At 36.2% G+C, this 24644-nt stretch overlaps 1 protein-coding gene across 3 annotated transcripts; it reads right to left on the reverse strand.

Moving 5' to 3' along the window:
* Window positions 1-3881: 3881 nt before the first annotated feature.
* Window positions 3882-23065, reverse strand: LOC145234691 (E3 ubiquitin-protein ligase XIAP-like). Of its 3 annotated transcripts, XM_080099412.1 has the most exons (20): window positions 22564-23064; window positions 21192-21281; window positions 20482-20817; window positions 19021-19536; window positions 18564-18711; window positions 18078-18254; window positions 17165-17277; window positions 16583-16629; window positions 15645-15741; window positions 14977-15029; window positions 13030-13112; window positions 12437-12622; window positions 9863-9977; window positions 9078-9231; window positions 8526-8625; window positions 8276-8459; window positions 7111-7223; window positions 6288-6412; window positions 5295-5327; window positions 3882-4710 (listed from the first exon to the last, which is right to left on the reverse strand). In XM_080099412.1, exons 1-20 carry the CDS (start codon window positions 22577-22579, stop codon window positions 4511-4513), a joined length of 2886 nt encoding a protein of 961 aa, XP_079955538.1. In that variant the 5' UTR covers window positions 22580-23064; the 3' UTR covers window positions 3882-4510. The 3 variants fall into 3 exon arrangements, with proteins under 3 accessions (XP_079955538.1, XP_079955539.1, XP_079955540.1); XM_080099413.1 differs by lacking the exon at window positions 5295-5327 and having other exon boundaries at window positions 22564-23065; XM_080099414.1 differs by lacking the exons at window positions 21192-21281; window positions 22564-23064 and adding an exon at window positions 20310-20379 and having other exon boundaries at window positions 20482-20546.
* Window positions 23066-24644: the final 1579 nt, after the last annotated feature.

The following is a 24644-nucleotide window of genomic DNA, read 5'->3' on the forward strand; positions in this document are numbered from 1 at the left end:
TTTTAAGGCGTTGTAGATATTAAAGGCAAACTGCTGTAGAAAATGAAAAGATGTGACAAATATTTCATGACAATTTAAAATGTTCATAACTATATTGCATAACAATTAAACTTTGGGTTTAAGTGGAATTTAGGTTGTAAAACCAAAAAAAAGATGACAAAAAATTGTTATTTGTTTCCTGCTTAAAAGTGCGAAAAAAGTATCCATTCTGCCAGATATATTTTCTGACTGCCATTGCCCAACCATAACATCATACATGTACAATGCTACATTGCAATAATAAGAAATAACATTTTGCCATGACCCTTTAAACCACTGTTGGTGATGACTTCAGAACATGAGCCACTATTAGGTGCTACAATAGTTTTGTGTGCCGCAAATAATGTGTTGTGGTTGTGGCACTACTAGTGTTATGTGGAAATATATGAACAAAACATGTTGCTGATTTTGTCCGCATTTCCAGAGGGCACACACACAATGTCACTTGTGCAGTTTCAGAAAAAGTAACATTATTAGCCATTTGCAAGTTGAATAAGAATACAATGTGTTATATCATACCAAATGTAATTTAACTAATATTTCTAATACAAAGCAAATACTGACCGGCTAGAATAAGGAAACTAAGCCCACAAATTTAAAATGTGAAATTAACTAAACGATTTCAACCAAGATTTTTAAAGCATTTACCCAAACAAGTATTGTAATCTATTTTCAAGTGATGCGTAAAATTTATCACACTGTTGCTTGTAAATGGCATTAATGCAGCTTTTGCTGAACATACACAAATGTATTGTGAATGTGTTACCTGTGGAAGTAAGGACAACAAGCAGCAACATGTTTTCAGGTAAACATGAGGTGACAAAATGAATGACAATAAACCACACCGAGCATAACTCAGCAGTCAGCACCACACAACAAAACAGAAGACCACAACACAACAAGAACACCATACAACGAAACAAAAGCACCACACAATAAAACAAAAACACCACACAATAAAACAAAACACCATACAACAAAACAAAAACACCATACAACAAAACAAAAACACCATACAATAAAACAAATACACCACACAATAAAACACGAACATCACACCTCAAAGCAAGAACACCACACAACAGAAACACAAAGCCACCACAGCAAAACAAGAACACCACACCTCAAAACAACAGCACAACTAATTCCATGCACAATATACATTTCAAGCATAAACAACTGAATTCAACTGTGCTAAATATCCTTTCTGAATCAGAAATATGCTGCATCTACTGATCCACACAGATTTTTAATCCTAAATAAGCTAAAAAATCTGAGACTTTTACCTAAAGAAGTTATCACTGTATAATTTTGAACTTGAAGATAATTCAAAAGGCCTTTATGTGACAACACTGAGCATTTGTGACTGAAATACAAATGCCAGAAACAAACAAGTGCAGATCATCACAGTGCCAATTGCTGGGTGTTCATTACGTCCTGTTCAGAAAACTTCCACAGCCGCTGATTTGGACCTCTATATCAATTGCCCCGGGGGAATCTAAAGTTATAACTTATTTACCTAAAGCATTGTCTGTACTCACCCAGAACACAAGTCAATAAAAACTTATCAAATAAGTATAAATACCTTTCAAATATACAGTTATACCTTTTACTAACCACTACAAGATTGGGTAGAAGTGGAATTGTCACTTTCCATGAGTTTTGGAATACCCAAGACAAACAGATTTAGACAATAAAGAAGAAAAAACATCCTGAAAACAAAAAATTACTACTGATAGTTTACATAAGTTTATAAGAAATTTAGCAAAAACCTTTATATTTCTCTATAGCAGTGGGATGGAGCTTACAGCCTTCTGGTAAAGATTTCCAGATGAAAGTTGCAGCTATCCTTGAAAGCTGAAATCCTTAAATCAGGTTTTTCATTCTGCAGAAGTGGCAGATAAATATTTTAACAATTCTTAGCCAAATACTATGCCTGTCACCCTTTTTGCATAGGTTTAAACTTAAAATCATGTTGCTTTTCATGTATTTAAAGTATTTATTTTCCTGTCATGACAAATTCTTCTTTTTTCGTCATGAAACAAATCAATTTATACAATTTGCACCCAGCTACTGCATATCTTTGAGTGAGATAAACTATTACACTACTTTCATGTTGACTGTTATATATTTTACCTGTCATTCTCCATCTGCACGATGCAAGCTATACCTGTATTTTCCTTTATTACTTTTTCTTATGCACCCACAATCTTATTACATTTCGCTCTGGGATATTTCTTTCATGCATTAATTATTGGTCAACTTTACTAAACAACTCATTCTCTGAAAAAAAAATTCTTGTTTCTTCACTTACACATAATTTTTATTTTAACAATTAAACTCTGGTTTTCTACTAAGAATTGTTTCTTATTAGAGTTATTTCACCAGTCTTGAACATTTTAGCTCTTCAGTTGAGTTCAGTAAAATAGTTATAACAACAAAATTGTACTAAAATATTTGCCCTGCTAAAAACAGCTGCGCAACCTCGAGATGATTTAAAGGACGACAAATAAAGGGCACAATTGGTGGAAAGATTGTAAATGTGCTTTAGCTACACTGTCTTAGATGCCACAACTGTGGTGAGTATAGCTTGTTTCTGCTTTCTATTTACATGCTTTTATGTTAAATGGATTTCTAAGCTTCATTCAATCTGCTGACAAGAAATAACCGTAACCAATTGTTTAGCTTTGTTTTTTCTAAAGTTTATAACCTTTAACTTCACTAGCTTTTACTGTCATACCTCTGGGCAGAGAGATTTTTTTCCTTAAACAAAAACCTTTATCTTCCGTTGCATAACTGGTTCTTTAACTGCTCCTGTGATTTAAATGTTTAAGATTTCTGTTTCTTTGTGTAAATGTCTACTTTTTGCTGTGAGTTGTTGAAGGATCAGCAAGTCATCTTGACCTGACAGGGATCGCGACGAGAACGCTCCTTCATTGATCCCCAAAACACAACTTCTGTGCCATGTTGTGCTCTAAACAAGTTCAAGGTTTTCTATCAAATACAAAGGTAGACATCATTTTACTATGGCTTCAACTTTAAAGATTCAAAAAAATCATGAACTTCTTGAAATAAAAAAGCACATAAAGAATCCTGTTAGACATTGTCCATCCACAGAGCTTGAAAATAAAACAAACAATTTAAGTCAAGATAATAATTAATCAAAAACAGTTATTGTCCTTACATAATACTGTAAGTATAATCAATTGATGTCGGGGAAAAAAGCCCATCAGACTGCCAGAAAACATCTCTTGCAGCAATAAATTAGTAGTGATGTTCTGAAATTATAAAACCAGTTCAAATGTAACAAGAAATTTACAGCAAATCTATGTCACAATCCTCACCAGCAGATGGGCATATAGAAAATTACTGTGAGTTCTTTATCTGAAAACAAAGGTAAAGTCTGTACAGTAAACAATGTTTCTTTGGATTTAAAATTTCCTTAAATCCACGATAAATAGTACTTCGGCAAAAACATAATAAAATGTATACATAGCTTTGAAACACTACTAACACTTTTATTGAGATAAACTTTCTTGGCCATAAAAACTCCCTGATACTGTACAACATAGCCTAAATATTTTGTAACATATTTGTAATACTTTAACCTGCATGATAATACATTTTCTTGCAATAAGACAATCTTTACATAAGCTATTGCTGCCAGGCATAATATCAAGTTTATAGAGCTCTTCTGGCAAATGTGATTTTATTCCGACGTTTCGTCATCCTATACAGGTTGCCTTCATCAGGGTAAATTACACTGAATGCGAGAAGTACAATCTTTCTTTGCTTTTAAAACCTTTCTAACATCTTCTTTCTATCTTAAAAATCTTCTGCTGATACATCCCAGATGCAGAATTTAATGATTGAAAAAGAAAGTTGAAAACTCCAAACATTCACCACATTTCAAACACTCCACACACCAACTTATGGTTTAATGTTTAACTGAAAATTTGTTCTCATTTGCAACATAACACTTTGCACCAAAAACACAAAACATCATAGCAGCACACAAAACTATCATAGCACCAAATAAGGATTTGTTCTGAAGTCTCACAGTACTTGTTAAGCATCTCTGTTCGTCATGGCAATATTTTCACAGTAGAAATTGTTAAGGTAAATTTGAAAGCAGCAATAAGTGGTATGGTGTAAAAATGTTCACATGTTTTAAACCTGGGCAGAAGAAACATTGCAGAATGGAAAATAGAAAAGAAGTGTTGAAAAAGAAAGAACTTTAGTACATGACTGAAAAGCACCATCTTTAGATCATCATTAACATTAGCTCAACATAAAACGAGAATTAATCCAATTATTTTTGTAGCAAAATACATGCAACAGAAGTTTTCATGGTTTTTAAGCAATTACATCGTGTTTTTTGTAGCAAAAAAGCATGCAATAACAGTTGTTGAAGTACTTGTTTTAATTGTTTTAAGCACTAACATGCACATGGCAGTTTCCTCTACACATTTTAAGACATGTAGGTTCGAATGGCCTCCTTGATTTTCTTGCGGCACATTGGACACTTACGTACTGACGAAGCGCATTGGTCGCAACAACAAAGGTGACCACACGGCACAAATACAATGTCGGCCAAACGCTCCAAACAGATTTTACATCGCCGTTCGTCCTGAAGTTCAGCAATGCGAGCTTGCATTGAAGAGCTTGTACCTGTGGACGAATACAATGATTTTACACATGATATCAATTATTCAAATAACCAAAATAGAAGGGTAAAACATTGCGCACCATGGTATGATTTTACTAAATCATTACTTAGATTTATATTTTACCACAGAATTAAAAAGGTTTCAATTAAAACAAATATCATTGCTCCTACATTAAAAAGAGCATCAGCAGCATGTTATGCTGTACAGGCGCTCCAACAGATGACACATTCAATAAAACAGTGATTTTTATGCTTGGATATCCTTTTGCACACTAGGTTCATATAAATGGGCATGAATATGCAAATTTAATGCTCGGGTCAATTTGTGCAACTGCTCGGCCGAGTACCGAGCATCAAAAACAGCGATGCTCGGTACCGAGTACTCGGGTTCTGGCTCGGCTCGGCCCATCCCTAGCATATGCAGTAAACCTTGGTTAATCCGGATCTTCACCCAATTCAGACAAAACTTTAGGTGCAAATGATTTGTAATGTGGCAAGATTTTATTGTGCAATTGATTTTCAATGCAATTTTTGTTACCATGTTATTAGAACACTGTGTTTAAGCAAACACTACATGTAAGCTTACCTTGTTCCTCCACTGACTGGCTCGGCACAGAAGCTAAACATGAAACGGTTGCACAGTTACAAAAAGTTTTTATATCTTTTTAAAACTACTTTTTTCAACAAGTCTAATTACGGACGGTATCAACTGTATTTGAAACAATGGTGAAATTTATTCTTGTAACACAGTGGTTCCCAAACTTTTTCATATTTTTTTCAAAACGGTCCCTTTGCCATTATTTCGAGGGCTCGCGGTCCTTAAGCCTAAATGTGTATTTCATTTAAACGAAAGTTAATTGCAGGATTTTAGCTGGTTGTGCAAAATTGAGCATAACAATCATCCAAAGACAGCATATGACATCACAAACAGGACAAAAACATTACATTTGTGCGTGAAAAATCGCATTTTTGATAGTTGTTATCTAATAAAAGCCATTGTTTAGCAATGGAGACAGTTGATTCTCAATTCTACTTTGATTTAACTTATTTAGTGGCACAAACTGACGCCAAATAAGATTATAGAATTATTTCACCCGCTTCGCGGTCCCCCAAAAATTGTCTCACGGACCCCTAAAGGACCAAGGCCCCAGTTTGGGAACCGCTGTTGTAACACAATTAATAAAAAAACTAGGAGCAAACCCATTTTCAATAGCACACAAGTAATTTCAGGCAAGGCACTCTGGTTATAGCATTGATATTTAAAACAAAACCATCTTGCATTTTAGTGTGTTTAATTTAGGTACAGTGCAGAATAATTTTTAATAATAAAACGCCAAAAATGTAATTTCACACTTTCCTAAGCAGGAGTACCACATTTTTTTGCCACTATTAATCACAGTTTTGGTAATAAAATGAAATGGTTTTGGTAATAAAATGAAATGGTACTTTTTGCACACCACAAAAATTTTGCTAACTTTGTACATTGTTTATTCAACCCAAAAACATTTTCAATTTGTCACCGGTTAAAAACCTCCACATTAGGCAGCAGAAAAGAAAAAAAAATGTTTTATTGCGCCACCTGGTGGTTGTGACTCCATTGGTTCTTCCTCATTTTCACTGTCAGAGTTCCGTGAAGCTTCATCGGAAGTTAAATCGCTCACCAAATCCTCGACTGTGCTGTACATTGCACTGCGCCGGAGTCGACTGCATTAAAACAAGTTTCTGTTAAAATTAAGTAAGTAGAGTCAGAGTAAAAAAATCAGCAAACTACAAGTATAGGTTAAGAAAAATGGCTTCAAGACTTTTCCACAAACTACCAACCGCCTAAAATTTCGGAGTCTGCTGCAATAAAACAGGTGTAAGTCAGAAATAGGAAAGTAACATAAGTTTAATGAAGAAAATAACGGCCCAAATAGATGTAAAAAGCAACATGCGTTATTTTTCTGATGCAGCCTTATATCACTGATAATGGCATGAGCATTTGCCGAAACGTTTAAAAAGTAAAGCATGTCACTTCTTGCGTATATTTGGGCTGTTATTTTCATTATTAAACTTATGAACGGATCCGTATGTAGTGTTCCAAAGAAAAGTAACATTACAGTATGTCAAGTACAAAACAAACTGGTTTTAGACTTTTCCAGAACCACACACAGCTTAAATTAATGAGTAAAATGTAAATTATTACGATGCACAGCATTTGGATTGGGCAAGTAAACACACTGCATGACAACTGTCAAAATAAGAAACTAATGTAACAGGGTCAGAGTAAAAAGTCAGCAAATTACAAATATAATTTAAAAAGAATGGCTTCAAGACTTTCCCAAAAACTTTTAACAACCTAAAACCACAAGTAAAATTTCTATAAGTAGGGCATTCAGATAAAGTAAAACAAATTAACACACCGCTTGACAACTCGTCGAATCAGGGGAAGTTCAAATCCAATTTCGAGAGCCCTTGCAACAATGTCAGATTGCATTGCAGTGTTTACTTGTTCATCCTCGCGACGCAATTCCTCCTACGGATAAATAATATTTCTTTATACTGCAACTAAGCAATGCATGGAAATATATTTGGTCACAATGTCCATTGTTTCATTGTTTTCCAAGTGTAAAAGTGCTTTCTTGATTGTTTAGACGTTTTTTACCTCAAATAGATACAGAAGCGTTATGTATGGATGACGACTGACAATGTGATGAAAACTGCTAAGCCTTAAAACATTTGCTACATAATTCAATCTTCAATTGATAAACCAACTATGTTTCACAATTTTGACAAAGTCTACATTCTAAAACACTGTTTAATGTAAAGGCATAGATGATAGTCTAGCACAGGGGTGGCCAACCCGCGGCTCGCGAGCCGCATGCGGCTCTTTGCCTGGTTTCATGCGGCTCTAGGTTGTTGTCGAAGTTTGGGGCCACTGCGGATATCTTGGTTAGTTTGAGGCGATCTGGTATGGAAATCGTTAAATTTGAAGTATAGCTATGACAATTTTGCTTGCCTTGAAACTGCAACCTTATGTGGCAAATGACTTGATTATGATGACAAATATTCAATTGTTGAACAATGAATGATTGCTCATTGTTGCGTACAATGCGAATGAGACACAAAGCAACAGCAATATTGCAACGTGTTCCAAAATAAATAACAATCCATTGTTTTTCGGGTTATGATGAACTTACAAGTCACTATTATGTTGGTGTGCGTTTTAGAATAAATCTAGCTAAGCACAGGTCTCTGTGTGTAAGGAAATGAACATGTGTGCCCATGTGTATAATGCGGCTCTTTGTGGTAACACAGTAAAAAATTTGGCTCTTAGGCTTTGACCGGTTGGCCATCCCTGGTATAGCATCTACTATTCTTGTCTTAATAGGTCAGAATTAAAAACAAATGGTCACAACCGCACTGGATCTTCAGAAGGCAATGTGCATATATAATTTATAAGGTGACGACAATGCCCATTGTAAACCTTATAAAAACTTTATTGTTTACACCTTTTTTAACCCCCAGTATATAAAGTGAGTCTACTGCAATGCATATTATCAAACAAATCAGAATAAAACAGCTTGCCTGTGGGTCAATGATTTGTGGGGGCGGGGTGGGGGCGCGGCCGAACTGTTGTCTCCTTTCACCTTCCATCGGAACCGGGGGAACATCATAGTTACCTCGCATTGGGGGTCGGGGTAAATTGGGAAACAGAGAGACCATGCGATGGACAAAATCAGGTCCCTTTCGCTGCAGCAGGAACTCGCATCTGAAGTTGTATATAGGTCAAAGGTCGGGTCAAAATCCCACTAACGTTTTGAACAAGTAAACTTACGTTGGAAACCACTTTGCATGTTCTGTCCAGGGTTCATCTTGTGGATCCCAGTTTTGTAAACCCCCATTGCAATACCAACATTTTACTCTGTCGCGCTCTCCTTTAACGCATAGAGATGTTTGACACAAGGTACAGTACAATGTTGCCTTAATCTTTGTTTGTATTTGAATAAACTCTTGAAGAATTAGACCAGGGTCAGTCAAAAATTAGGCACAAGGTACAGTGTATTGTTATATTGTCGCTGCTTCTTCAAATTGAATAACATTTTATAAACATAACACTTCAGCCGTCCACCTAGGAAAAGGCCTTGTGTCCCTGTACTAAGGATTCTGCCCTTGGCCAAGTAAACTGTACAAGCTTTGAAAGAAAAAGACTTTCAAGAGTATGTTGCAGAGCAAAATTCGAAAGAATTGATTTGTTTGGTAAATTTGATCGCCATAAACAGGCGGAAACTAGTGGATACCCAAAGATATATTAAATTAAACTCATTGCAAACAGAGATCATATATATATTCAAAGCAAAACAAATTCACACTAGGTGGCACCACTCACCCAGAAAGAAGAATCCAGCTCTTGCTATTTGTCGAGGAGTCGCATCAACATTGTTGGCATTCCAACGATGGTCGAAAGTTTCAAATCTTACATCTTCATTTCTCATGTGAGGATTTACTGGGAATTGACACTGGAACATGTTTCTTAAGTCCCTCTGTCATAAACATATATGTATACGTTGGAATCCGCAAAACAACTTTTTTGTTGGTACCCAAGTGTCAACAGCCCTAACACAGTAAGAGCAGTGGTTCTGAACTAGTTTCAGGCCATAGACCACCAGTTCAAATAAATTAATAGCGGGCACCACTTGAGTAAGTGTACAGAAAAGATCCATAACAATTAACAAGCATAGTGACTATATTCCTTTAACGGTAGAATTTCTATGAGTGATATTAAGTAAGTGACAGCTAACAATAAATACCCAACAACTTGAAGAAACTTGCTTTTGTACTGAATATTCAACAAATTGTCTGCAACTAATTCCAGTTTATCACCAAATATAATTAACGTCCTGTGGACCACATAAAAAAGTTATTACAGACCACCAGTTGAGAACCACTAAGTAAGAGTGTTCTGAGATCACCACATACCCTAACAGTCGGAATAAAAAAGTGCATTGCTATAACTGCATCAAAAAATACATAGATTTGCAATGAGGCTTGTCGTCAAACAACAAACTCACACACAGGCATTTTCGGCTCACCAAGCATACAAACAAACGACAACACTCCGTAATTGCTTCACAGACAAATATACAAAAGTGAAATCTAGTTCACCTAAACTACCTGTTCATTTTCTGATGGATCTGGAGGTTCTTCGAAAATATTTTGTTGTCGTGGCACTGCTGCTCTCTCAGCCTCAGTAAGAACAACATTTCGTTCCTCTGCTCCTTGAACCAATCTGTGTGGACAGGATGATAGGTAAATATTTTATCATGGAGTTCAAAGCCTTGAATGCCTAATAGGGTTTTTATTGTCTGTATATAGGTCAAACGCCCCAGGACCAGTGGGATTCACAATCACAGCTCTCAGGGCAGCATGCGGCTCCCAACACCTCATTTTGTGGCTCGCACCAGACCTCAGAAAACCACCAAAGATTGCTACTAGCTTTCAAGGTTATAATCTTTAGTGATTATTCTGAGGTCTCATTTTTGCGGCTCCCGACACACTTAAAAAACTACCATTTGGCCCCGACAATCAAAAAAGGTTGAGAACTGCTACCCTAGACTAGACCATTCAGCCAAGCTCATGCCCAAAGGTAAATTTTCTTACTGTTGTGATCAGTTTTATTGTTATAGTTTTACAGGTTTGGCAAGTTACAGTCAGCAAGCCGGGCCAGAAACAATATTTCAACCAATCAGTCTTTATTTCAACCAATGTTTTTTATCCTGTTGACAAATTTAGAAGAATAACTCTCCATGCCTAAAAATGTGGGCATATAGCAAAAGTCTGTATTAACAGACCCATTACAGATATTTTACCACTGGTTAAAATCTCGGCTCCAGGAGTGTATTACAGTCAACCACAGTTAAACTGGTTTGAGGTAATCCAGGTCTTCTCCTAATTTGTACAATTGTTTTTTTGATTGAACAGGGTTTACTGTGGTTAACATATATTACAATACAATAGAGGTGCCCTGTCAGAGTCTGACGTCGGCGACAATCAAATGTTCCTGTCTTTCCATACACTTCCGGATGATGTCCAGCGGCAATTTGCCTGTGACACGTGATAGCCATCCAAGATAAGTCATACGCTGCCGACCACGATCTCTTCGCCCCTCCACCTTTCCGGTGAGCACCAGATGTTCCAATTGCTTCTTACGAAGCACGTGACCGAGAAATCGAACCTGTCTCATGACGATGGACTGCATCAATTGCCTTGTTGTTGCAGCCCGCTGCAGCACCGCGTCATTTCGCACCTTCTGCGTCCAGGGTATGCGTATCATTCTTCGCAGAAACCACATTTCCGCTGCCTCCAGGCGATTCTGCGTCGTTTGGCTGATGGTCCAACACTCACAGCCATATACGAGAACTGACCACACGTAGCATTTCAAGAGTCGAAGTCTTGTTGCAATGCTGATCGAGCGAGAGATCAGAACGCTTTTCATGTTTTTGTAGGCAGTTTTTGCAATTCCAATGCGCCTGCGGATATCTATGTCACACTTTCCTGTCGATGTTAATATGCTGCCCAAGTACTGGAACTGGCTGACCTGTTCCAGCACCTCTCCTTTCACTTTGATGTTGCACGTCGGCGTGACGGCCTTCTTGGAGAAAACCATCACGAAAGATTTTCTCTCATTGATGGTAAGCCCTATCATTTCGCTTTCCTCAACGGTCTTGTTTATCATGTTCTGTAGCTTTTCTTCTGTGCCGGCGATGAGTACAGTGTCATCGGCGTATCTCAGGTTATTAACATTTACCCCGCCAATGATAAAGCCCTTCAGCTCTTTGATGTGGCGCATTATCATTTCCGTGTAAAGGGAGAACAGGTCTGGTGACATGATACACCCTTGCCTCACTCCGCGTTCGATGTTCACATACTCACTCAGCGCACCATCTATCCTTACTGCTGCCTGCTGGTCCCAGTACAGATTCTTGATCAATTCGATGTCCTTCCCATCGATGTCCAGTGTCTCCAACATTTCGATCAACGGTTCATGTCTGACCTTATCAAACGCTTTTACATAATCGATGAAACAGGCACATATATCACGCTGCATTTCAATTGCTCGCTCCGTTATCATCCTCAAAATGAAGATGGCATTCCGCATACCCTTATCGGGAGTGAACCCGTACTGCTCTTCGCTGACTTCTCCAGTCGTTCTGCCTCGGATGCGGTTAAGTAGGATCCGAAGGACAAGCTTTGTGAGGTGACTCATGAGGCTGATGGTTCTATGTTCTTCACATTTTGTGGCACCCGGTTTCTTTTGTAAGGTGATGAAAACGGATTTGCACATCTCCGCTGGAAAATGACCTTCGTCGTAAATTCGATTTGCTAGCTTTGTTATCGTTTCGATACCAAAATCAGCAAGAGCTTCAATCATTTCCATTGCGATCCCGTCCGGGCCAGTTGCTTTGCCTCTCGACATATATTACTCTCTTTAAATCCAAAATATTTCAACTATAACACAGTTTTTATTTTGCAAATCCTACCATTTAGGCCAGAAGTATAGTTGGTCTACAACCACATCAAACAGTGGTTATAATCAGCAGTTTCCCATTGACACAGGTATGTATAAATTCATTCTAGTGTTTTACAATGTCTAGTTTGTAAATCTTTTGTTCCACTGCAGAACTGTTTGTTACGATCAAACATTATTTGATTGGGATTGTCAAAAAAACATTAGGGTTTTACAATCACCTGCAGTGTGGAAAGTGCCTTCTATGTTCAGCTTGTACGTTGTCACCATAATTCCAGTTGCGCAAAACTCCAGCACATGAAAAGCACTGAACCCGGTCAAGGTTTCCCAAGTAGAAGAATCCTGACCTTGCAAGGTCGTTCGAACTCACTGTCGGTGTTTCGTTCGGCCAGTGTTCGAAAGTTCGACTGAATGGAAAACATAACAAGATCCAACAAAAAACCAGGAAGGGTGACTTAGCACCACTTGCCATTGCACATACAGTATGGCCTACTTCAAAACCTATATTCTATTATTTCCTACACCTATTTTATATTGGGTCCCATAACAGCCAAAGTTTTATACCCTTTGTTTGTTTTGCTAGGTCTCCCACCCATGTAAATGATGCATTTAAGAGATAATTGTGATAAATTTTGAATAAAAATCACAAGATCCAATAAAAAATTTAATTATAAAGTAGTTTGGATTTGAATCCCAAAAATTATAAATAAAATATCTGTCTGATCAGTAATAACATTTAACATCTGTCCACTATAAAGCAGAAATTCATTGCTACTCATATGACATGAGTATTAACTAGCATTCAGCGACTCACATTCTTTCAGATTCTTTTCTTAAGTCCAAACTTTTCAGAAAGTGCTCATGATACGACGATGGTATGTTTGCAAACTCAACAATCTGAAACAAAACATACAAATAAAGCATGAAAATATTACATCAATGACTTCTACAGTTGAAGCATATTATAAGACCTGCAATGTAAATTTGCACAAAAAACACTAAATCACAAATTACAAGTGAGAGGACGATTTAGGCATTAGACAAAATAAGTTTAATTGACAACTTCACAAAAAAATGTTTTAAAAACAGATTTTGTTTTTTTGAAACAAATAATTTACAATTTTAAAAATGGGAAAAAACTGAACAGCTGGAAAGTGGAATATATGTTCATGTGTTTACTTATTGAGACGTCATTTCCGGTTTTGTTCAAACAAACCCCTAGGGCAGGGGCGGGCAACTTCTTCAGTCGGCGGGCCTGATATGGGAAAATGAAGTACTTGGCGGGCCGGATTCCTGAATCGATACATTAATCGCGTATTTATCCAGTGATTTACAACGGATTTTTGACCGCCTAAACCATATACAGTCAAGAACGTCACAATTACAATACAGTCCGAATAATCTAACTGATATAACATAAAATTATTAACCACAGCAAATTTACTGCATACACCACAGACTTAGATACTGCTGAAACACTAACTAGGCTACACGTGTGGAAACAAAGGAAACCGTGAAAGCAGGCCACACACAAGGTAGGCAGTTATGCCGTAACAATGGACCTATGGTGAAATGGTAATAACGGCGGGAAAGTTTTTTGCTATTGGGGAGCGTTACTGTCCGATACAACAATAATTTGACGTAGTAAGCAAGTAGTGGGGAATTGCGGCAGACTGTGGCCGCGGGCCACATTATCATGTAAGACCGGTAACTGCCTGCGGGCCACTCAAAATCCCGGGCCGTATGTTGCCCGTCCCTGCCCTAGGGTGTTGTTGTTTTAAGTTTTGCATATTGAGTTACAAATGATAAATTAGCGATAAAGGTTAAACATGTGAAAAATGTCATTAAATGAAAATTACAGAATTATTCAAATGAAAAGAATAAAAAACTATTTTTAGATATCTCAAAGAAATGAAATTTGAAAATCAGACATTAAAGTTTGTAGTCAAATTTTTTTGTTTGCTTTAAATTTTTATATTTCTTAATATCATAAAGTATACACCAAATTGTTAAACCCAAAGTTATGCTAGTTAATATTCTATGATTTTTATGGTTTTTATCATTGGCGGCATCTTGTCATAACTTCCTTTATTGGACAGAGAACCAGCTGTAGTCAGGTTATAAATGTTCAGTATAGGGTTACACAACCAAATAGTTAATTAGTGACAATAGAATGTGGTCAGCTCAATTTTACGGAAGAACCGAGATAAAAGGCAACTACCCTTTGAGTATTAAAACATGGAGACATAAGAAATCATAAAAAAGGTGTTTTGTGGATGCTGTATTCAGAAAAGCTGATGTACGTATTTGTGTGTTGAAAACTTTAAGCTAGTTACAAAACCTGTTTTCTGTAAATATTTATCGTTCAGTTGCTCAAGCACACAGATAGCCTGGTTTCGATTAGCTTAAGTAAGATTTTAAACTTTGTTCAACAGACCATAATGTAGTTTCACAGGCTACTGGCCTTAACTAAGCTGAACAAATAGTTTTAAAAATTGGCCATGGTGACAATAAACTGTTGCTAAGCGTCACCGAACAACCTTTGTTAGTCAAGTAAAATTTGTTCAGCTCAATTTCATTTAAAAGGGCGAGACTTTATTCATAAAATACAAAAATAACAGTGTTGAAAAAAACAGGTTTTATGCTTTCACACAACGTAATACCACCAATTACCAACAGTATTAATCTTACTGTTAAACATTAGAACAGAATTTAGCTGTTGCATAACAGGCAAATAGCAGTATTTATTAGTAAAACTTACATTATATATTGAAGCAGTTTGTCTTGGATGGGGTGCTGAATACACACCTTGGCCTGTGAACAATACAAGTACAACTTGTCCACTGTACAACAATGTTTACACCAAAACCTGAGTTTTGTTTACATTGGGGTAGGGCAAAATCAAATACTTGAAAATAAAGTGGCATAAATCCTAAGCCAGGTGTGTGCAACAGGCGGAAAAATTGTGTGGCCCTCGCTTGATGTCCGAAATTAGTTAAATGGCGCACCGATGAAAAATGTTGCACACCCTGTGCTAAGTCAATATCGCCAGTAACTGCCTCATGTATATAAGTTTAAATTATCATTTTTTATCAAAGCAAGGCATAGTTACATATTAGTCATAAACATATCAAAATAGCTGCAAACCAGGGTTAAGTAGTTGGGACTCCAGAGTAACATAGGCATAGCACAAAAGGTGGAGTCAAAGTTGTTTTAAAGTATTGTTTGAGTCTCAGTGGTGACGCTTTTGACCACATTCGACTTTTGGTACAATTTTGTTAAAAAAACAGCAAAACAATTTAAAAGGACAACTAAATGTTTGGTTTTGCAGTCAATGTCATGAGATTTTTAACTGATTCAACAACCCTGCTGTACGCCTTCGATTCCCAGCTTAACCAGGCAAGATATATGACTTCTATTTAAACCTACTTGCTGGTTGCCTTTCATTTCCTGGAGCGGGCATACTTTGTGCTCTTGGTGCTTGACTAGATGGCGCTGGGGAGCTGGTGAAGTTCGCAGATCTAGTCTGCAATTATAAAGGTATGCATAACAAAAAATGGATATTAAAAAAAAATGCAAGTCAAAAGTACATATAGAAAACAAAGTAATTAAATCAATCTAAACTTGTGCACTTCTTCGAAAATCTCGCATACATTTTTTTGTAAAATACATAAGATTATAGGGATGGGCTGAGCCGAGCCAGAAACCGAGTACTCCGTATCGAGCATCGCTGTTTTTAATGCTCGGTGCTCGGCCGAGCAGTTGCACAAACTGACCCAAGCGTTAAATTTGCACATTCATACTAACAAACAAAACTTTTGTTTAAAAAGGTATACAAAAACAAAAATGACCGTTTATTTAAATGCATTATGATTGTAAAAAAAACGTGTCTTTCTAATGTAGGGCTGTACAGCTTAACCTTAAAACACCAGTCGTAACGTAAGGGACTTTGTAAACCTAAAACTTGCGTGGAATAGGGAATGTTTGTGATGTCATAATGCACCCGAGCGTGCTCGGCTGAGCACAAAGCATTAACATGAGATGCTCAGTGCTCGTCCAAACGGAACACTTGCAGTTTTGGCCCATCCCTATAAGATAATATATTTAATACAGCATAATCGTGTAATTTAGAAATTACTGAACAAGCATTTACTCCAGCACAATTGTGCTGCTATGCTGTAGATCATGGTGCAGTTTATGTAATATTTAGGTGTTCAGTCAAATTTATAGATATCTTTGCAAAAATGATGACATTCTTAATTAAACAATATGTTGGGGTATATTTTTTGCCAACTGGATGGAACACAAAAACACCAAAAATTTTTTTAAACAAAGTGCAATTATTCACAAAAACATAAACTTCTTACACTAAAACTTGATGAGGGATTGAGAAACCTTGCCAGACCTCCTCCACCTGTTGAAAAACAGAGAAAAATACAATACCAACTTACGTGGGATATTGCATGCTTTAAACTGGAGTATGCACAAACATGTATGAAATTTGCAAGAAACCATGATTGTCTGTAGCAGGGCTTAGATATTTCTCATTCTGTACCTTTTTTTAACAAAACAGTATGTGTATTTGTTTTTATCTGATCGAAGAACAGAACGTCTAAGTGTACACTACATCTAACCACAGGTGTTCAATTGCTCCACAGGAACTTAAGATAAATGCGTTTAATGTAAATGGGGACAAGCTAAAAACAACAGCATTTCAATGAGAAATGTTTGATAGATTGTGTGCTAAACACACAAGTGGAGTATGCATCCAACTTGCAATCGAAAGGTTAGTGGTTCTAATCTCAAATTAACCATTTAAATCACTCAGAAACAAATAAACAACAGTATATTTTGCTCTTGTATAGAGAAAGAAAAATGGAAAACTACACACAACATGTGCTGATGACATGAAAAATATAGCTATGCAGAGGCAGGATCCTTGTACTTACCAACTGGAACATTTCCGGAGTCAAGCCCTTTGAGGAACTTGCAGTCCTCCTGATGCCATCTCGCCGATCGGACATTGTCACCTGCCTCCCATTGTTCAACACATAAACCACAGCTGAGGAAAAACACAATGCTCAATGGAGGGCTTAAATGGATTGAAGCTACTTAAAGCACAACTCAGGTAATAAATGGCCAACACTGCTGTTCTGCTTTAATAGGTACATGAATAGTGTTGCTACAGGAGCATATTTCTTAGAGTGTCTCGCCCAACAAATTAGGACATATATAATTCACTTTTACTCGTTATAACAGTGCTGAACATGTAAATAAAAATGTGTTGCAGTGTAACTTAACAATGACATCATTCCAAAATGGAAACATTTTAAACATAACCACAGACAAGCAATTGCCACCATTATGACCATGTAATACATGTTTACACGAAATTCTTACATTAGCTGGTTTTTGAACCAGTGACTTCAAATTTAAAATGGTAACACACATTTTATGCATTTAATCTCTCAAATTTACCACACTTTAAAACTTTCTCACCATCCTTCAATAACGATGTTGTTGAAAGTACAGTTCGCTTTTAATCATTTTCGATGTAACGACTTCTTTAACCAAAAGCCCTCACATGAGAAATGAAGTATAAGCAAACTGCAGAGGTGCATCATGAGTTTTGCATTTTAACAATACATGTACAAGCTAAAAGGGCAACTTGAAATCTAAACATAGTTATAAACAGTTTGTTGTTTCTCAAACAACCATGTACTTTAAATAATAATGATGGCATCATGTTACAATATGCCATAATACTAAACAAAAACTGTAAAGCTGTTTTAAGAAATACTATGAACGTTTCTTATCACAAAAAAACTTCTACTTCAATATGCAAGACCACAAAGTTTTTACCTGAAACATTTAACCCGATCTTTGTATCCAGTATAATAAAAACCAGACGATGCAAGATGACGTGGGTTGACTGGAATTTCCATCGGGAACTTCATGAAAGTTGAAAGTCGATAAGATTCAAGAAATGGATCGCCAGGAGGAATGTAGATACTCCGCTGGCCAGGTGGGTCTCGTTGCCTAAAAAGTGTCGCTTAATATCTTTCACTTTGGACACTATTTTTACCAGTCATATTGTATTTAGTACTGGCGTAACATAAATTCTAGTGTGAAAAACACATTCATTAAAAAGAAATAAAAAAATCATATCATGCAACAACTCTTCTTAAAAAAGATTAACAAACATTTTAATCCACAACATTTTGACTTCAAACAAATTCACAGAAATGACACTTTTCATGAAACCCCAATTTTGTATCGAGGCACATCAAAAAAATGCTTTCACAATAATCCAAGCACATACCTTCAAAAATATAACAAGCAACCAACCTGTCATAAACAACTCCATCACTTGTCACCATTACAAGCTGGTTGGTATTTTGAAACTGATTTTTTGAAATGTGCCGACATTGCGTCTCTTTAAAAGTTTGAATCAACTGTTTGTGACATCTGGTTATAAACTTCTTTTTAGCTTGGTCTGAATAAAAAAATAAAAAGTACATTAAACTATAATAATTATTGTATACTTGTATGGCCCAGGGATATGTACAGTAACACATATTTTTAAAATTTTAAAAATATTTTAGTTAAATACAAAAATTAAAATGCAATTATAAGCTTTTGACATAAACACAAAAGAATATGTAGCGTTACAGTCGTCAAAGCCGAGCAAAAAAGTTAGCCAGTGGTGGGATTTCAACCCACAACCTCAGCCTTTGTGAAGCTGCTAACAATACTGCAGCAATAAAATAAATAATGCTGCTGGTTTGTTTGAGCTTCCCCTCACCTTTTTTCTGGGAAATTAAATATTCATGAAGCATTTCAAACTTTTCCTGATAAAAATCTGTTTCATTTTGTCTTGACATTGCCTGTAGTAGAGGCCACCTTTTCTCATTTAACAGCTGGCAAAGTATTGCTATTATTTTGTGCTTATCCTTGAAATCCCAATCCGGTAGATCCCTAAAATCTTGGAGTGATTGATAGTTAATAATATGCAAAGCTGCCAACAATGCATCATCTCTGCAAAATTGTTCCAGGTTAGGTAACCTCGAAAAAGAATCCTTGCAAAGTTTTTTTAAACATTCAAATGTAATGTTTTTTGCTTTACAAAATCCTTGGCAGCAGGTGTGGATGAGAGCAATGTACGAAAACCTGTTGTATATGAATGCAACAATGTTTTCAACTGAATCCACCCAATTGTCAGTAAGAAATCCAATCTTTTTTTTGTAATGTTGAAATTCAAAATAGCAAAAATCACAAGAAACATCGTTCTCATCTTCAGTATAAATGCAACTTTGCAAACCTAAAGAAAAGAATCAGGTAAAATTTCTTTTGACCAAGCGAGTGAAACTAGAATGTTTCAAATATTGCTAATTTATATGTTAATATTTTTCTGTTTATGGCTATCTACATAAATTCTTAGCATTTTTTGCAACTAATATACGTTTGTGACCTAATTCAGAATGGAATCCATGTCTTTACATGACACATACCTGAAGCACAAACAAATGGGCACCCACACACATATACATGTATGGTTAAAACATATCATCATTTCATTTTTTAAATGTAAAAAGCTGGGATTTCTAGTAGGGATGTGTCAAAACGGCAAATGTTCTGTTTGGTCGAGCACCAAGCATGGCATGTTAATGCTCGGTGCATTGTGATGTTACAAACATTCGTAATTCCACGACAGTTTTGTAGATTTCCAAGGTGTCTTATGTCACCAGTGTTGTATTAAGCTATACAGACCCAAGTCTGAAAGAGAGTTTTTCATGCCATAGCGCATTAAAAAACAGTCATTCTAGTCAATCAATAGTCCAGTAAAATTGTCTCCCAATCGTCCATTGTTTAACATTTTGACCACTGGAGGTGTTTTGAGCAACAACAATTGATGTTTATGGCTGCATATAGCTGTTAACACCCCCCTAACTGCTATCTGCAAAAACAGCCACCACTTAATCCAATAAGATTACAAAAATAAGTGACCAGGTTGCCTTTGAAACACTAAACACGGCTAGCGGTTTAAATATCGGGGTTATCAAATGAAAAGATGCAGACGGCACATCTACATACCTATTTCTACCTTCTGTAAAAGTTTCATCCAACTCCACAAAATATTTTATGGCAAAAGAGGGTGGAAAAACTGCAGGGTAGAAAACAAACATACAATAAAGTTAAAGCATAATGTGTCTCCTTCAGGGACGTAGAACCATAACAAGAAATAAGCCATACATTTAACATATACCTTTAGTAATTCGTCTCTTCAATTTTAACTTTGCCAATGATTTGGAAAGAGTAGTTTTACCAATGCCAACTTGTCCAACTATTCCAATACAATTTGGATGGGAGGTTTGACCTATCATTTCATCAATGGAAACAAAGCGTTTATGAAAAAGAGAACCCAATTCCTGTTTTGTAGGTATGAATTCCTCTTTTTCCACAAGACCCCATCTTTTATATGACTTGTACACATGTATTCCTGGATCTACATCAGGTAGTTGGTTGGCCTTCAGTTCTTTGTCATAAAGTACCACTTGAAAGCTCTTCACATGCTCATCCTGATACTTTTTAATAGCAGCAACTGAAATAAAAATGCAGGCTTTAGGCTGTAAACTAAAACAGCCAATGTCATTGCGTCACTTGTCAAAGCGAGAACTAATAGTTTCAGGGAAAGGGACCTGTAAAAACCTAACCAGTGCACAACTGCACAATCGTATCTACTAGCTATAGATTTAAATCCAAATTCATTTCATTGTATAAGTATGTGTAATTGGTAATGCTAAAAAGAAGCAACATTAAAATGGCCTTTCACTTTATTCTGGTATATTTCAACCTTACAAAGAAAGTATATCCCAGACTAAAAACTACTGACTAATGTTTTAATTACAGCCTAAACACGATTTAAAGTAGCAATTTAATTTGGCTAAAGTTTTATGAACATAACAATTAACTTACGACATGACTTCACTAAAATACACTTTTCTTCACAAACATCATTCCCATTATGTTTGGCTTGTACACAATCGTCTGTTACATGTTCTTCATCTAAATAATTAAAGACTTCATTAAAAAGCTAAGTGCTTCTGGTTAGCTTCAATTTTAAGTAAGTTGCATTATTTGAAAGACAAAAATGAAGACTTTTTACATAAAACACAACCAAAAATGAGTGATTCAGTCATCTTTACAGTCGAGTGCGTCAACAAACCAGCCAAACAGATTAATGGAATTAGCTTAAACACATAGAATATTTTGCATTTAAACAATCAGTGGGTGTCACATTTGGCTGTTTTTTGGTCAAGTACACTTTGTTTGTTTTTATATAATCAGTTTTTTTGTGGTCACACTCACACCGCACTTAAAGTCTGATACTCGCCAAGACTTGTGATGATAGTCGTCTGTACCTTACTCAACAAAAACCTCTTTACTTTTTAAAACTAACATAATATGAGTATTATATGAAAGATCTGGCAACAAAATAGGTCACTTATTGTTTTTTGGCTGTTATATTCCTTATTACATTTTTATTGTTGAACTGCTTTTATTCAGTTTTTTTTTAAAACAAATGCCCTGACCAGCAACTATGTAACTTTTCAAACTTTTATTTCATCGTAAAAAAGTGTTTACTTAAAGAAGACAAACAAAATACCCATCATGCAAAAGTAATAACTGAGTTGACAGAGTGAGTCATGGCTTTTCAGCTTGTTACTGCTAACAAACGTAAGCGACTTGTCGCAATCCGTAGAGCCAATGTTTTGTCACTACTGCACTATTAATTTGAAACAGTGTGCACACTGCACGGACTGTAGCTTATCATGAATGTTTCTTGTTTGGCAAACTTATATTTTATCTCCGTTAATTATGCATTCAATTATGGATTTTTTTGAAACTTTTTCATGCAACTGCATTTTAATACTAATGCAGTTAAACTTAAACATAAATTGTATTGAGTTGGTTGAAACTTTTAAAAATTAAAACAATGCTTTTTCGCATTGATTTGCCGAGACAAGGTTTCATTGCATTGCAGACAGGTTAATATAGCTTTGACAAAGAGCTTGTTTTGAAAAAACGCAGGTAGTCACTACTTTGGTGCCAAGCGCAAACTGCCCATTTTGCAGGTTTATCACAGTGAGTGTACCACGGGGGTCCGGTGCATTTTCTTGACCAATTTAGGAAGTTATTGCGTTTAATCACGAAAGTACACCAGATCCACATGGTACGTCTGTAGCCATTTTATCTTATATTTTCCATACTAACAAATTAAAAAACAACAAACTAACGGTTAGTAAAGAAACAATTTTTAAATGCTGCAATTGCAAATCATGCATACCTGAAATGGGCAACATCTTTTAATTGCAAACTTTCGTTCCAAAACGATCCTTCAACTTGAAATACACGTGTTTCCGGTCTGGATAAAGTGACTTGCACAAAATGGCGCGAAAATTTCTTTGTTTGTTTATGCATCACAGGGAGAGCCCCAACTTGGACTTATTTTACCATAGAATACTAAAAAATCTACGCTTTTACCACATGGTTTTGGTGCGGCCCGGGAAGTACCATTTAATAGTTATGTGTGTTTGAGGCGGATGGTATTTCATTTGCATCAGAGATTAATCTCGAGAGACTAAACACGTGATTGATGCACATTCAAGACAAGTACTCCTAACTGAGTTTAGCTACACGCCAAACGAATGCAACGTTTTAATAGGATTAACGAAATGGATCATTCTGTTAAAAAAATTTGGACCGCAAAGGGTTAAGAATCAGCAATCGAGACGGTTGCATATTTTTTCCAGGGTTTCTTTTCCTTTGTTACACTTTATTTCAACTAACATTTTGGCTCTCCACATTTATAATTTATCTTTTAGGAAAGGTGGCATAGACATACATACACATTAGCTGCACAGGATGCCCAAATTAAACACGCTCGAAAAAAGTTAAAGAACCGCGTCCGTGCGGTTTCTCCACGGCCCAATGGCGACACCTAATGGGCTGTTGACTGTGGCACGTGTCAAAGTATCTACGTCAGAGCGAAAACACGTCAGTCGCACATTTCGCTAGTTTTCGATAGGTAGCACAAAGAGCACAATTACGACAATTCAAAATATCACCATATCTCTAAAAATGGTGGGATTTAAAGTTTTTGTCCGCCGGTTCTATGACAAAAAGCATATTTTTTACCCGGTTCTGTTACGAAGTCCATAGACAGTAACCAGTAATGCTAACCGCTTCGCTGATCTAATACAAAATTTCGTGAGATGGTTCTATAGAACCGGTGCGAAACGACTGCATCCCACCACTGGTTGAAGTATTATCATGAAAAACATAATAGAACTAAATTAAAAACTTGGTCCCCAAAGTAATTCTTTTTCAAAAAAACTTACCCCCTACCGCTCAATCTAGCGCTCAACATATTGATTTTGATGAGGTTGTGAAACAAAAAACATCTAAATTTATACATTAATAAATTGTTTTAGGTTTGAAAAAAAGTATCAATGTGTGAGATTGACTCAAACCCGGTCATGATTCCTCACTAAAAGCACACAACAAGCTTAAACAAACTGATCAATGCCAAATAGGGATAATCACAACCTCAGGTACAACACAAAACAATCGTATAAAGTTCTTGTTTGTTTTTTAGATTTTCGGAAACTGAGTCGTCTAGCAAGCAACTTTCTGATCCGTTGAAATAGCGGGAATAGGATCATAGAAAATTTGACTGCATTGTACAAAAGAAAGAAACTCCATTCTGTTAAATGTTCTTTTATTTAATGGTTTAATGAAATGTAAAATTTGTTAAATATTTTGTTTTGTGTTTTTTTTAATTCTTCAATGCTAGAGTGTTGATCTGTGATTGACTTTTATCAGCATTTGTTGGTTTATGTTTAACTCACCTGTTTTATATTTGTTTCTTTTAGTGTATCTACTCACGGGCGCCGACTTTGCTTTTTTCCGGGGATACCATCAAATACATTTCTTACCGAACTACAGCCTGAAGGCCAGATCAGGTCTTCGGCGCCATTTTATTCAGCCCGCGAAGGTACCGCAGGAAAACAGGCAATTTTGTTTCGTGCTCATTTAGTATTGCGTAGTTTTATTTTGTAGCAAAAGTTCGCGTGCGATATTTTGCCATGTATTTTTGACGTGACCTGTAAAAGTCGGTTACACTAAAAAGAACTAAAAAAAATCATGCGCCAAATTTCAAATGTCACTGAAACAACACATCTGTAAGTTTAGACCAACATAGCCGCAACTGTCGATTTTTTTGCTAATTAAAATTTTGGTAATTTTTGGTAAAATTTGGTAAAATTAAATTTTGGTAATTTTTTTTGGTAAGAAAACTAACAAAACTTTCTTAGACCAAGCAACGCTGCGCACCAAGTAATTGACATTTCACATAGATCAAACTGT

The sequence above is a fragment of the Phallusia mammillata genome, chromosome 6 (assembly GCF_965637545.1).
Source record: "Phallusia mammillata chromosome 6, kaPhaMamm4.hap1.1, whole genome shotgun sequence".
Lineage (NCBI taxonomy): Eukaryota > Metazoa > Chordata > Ascidiacea > Phlebobranchia > Ascidiidae > Phallusia > Phallusia mammillata.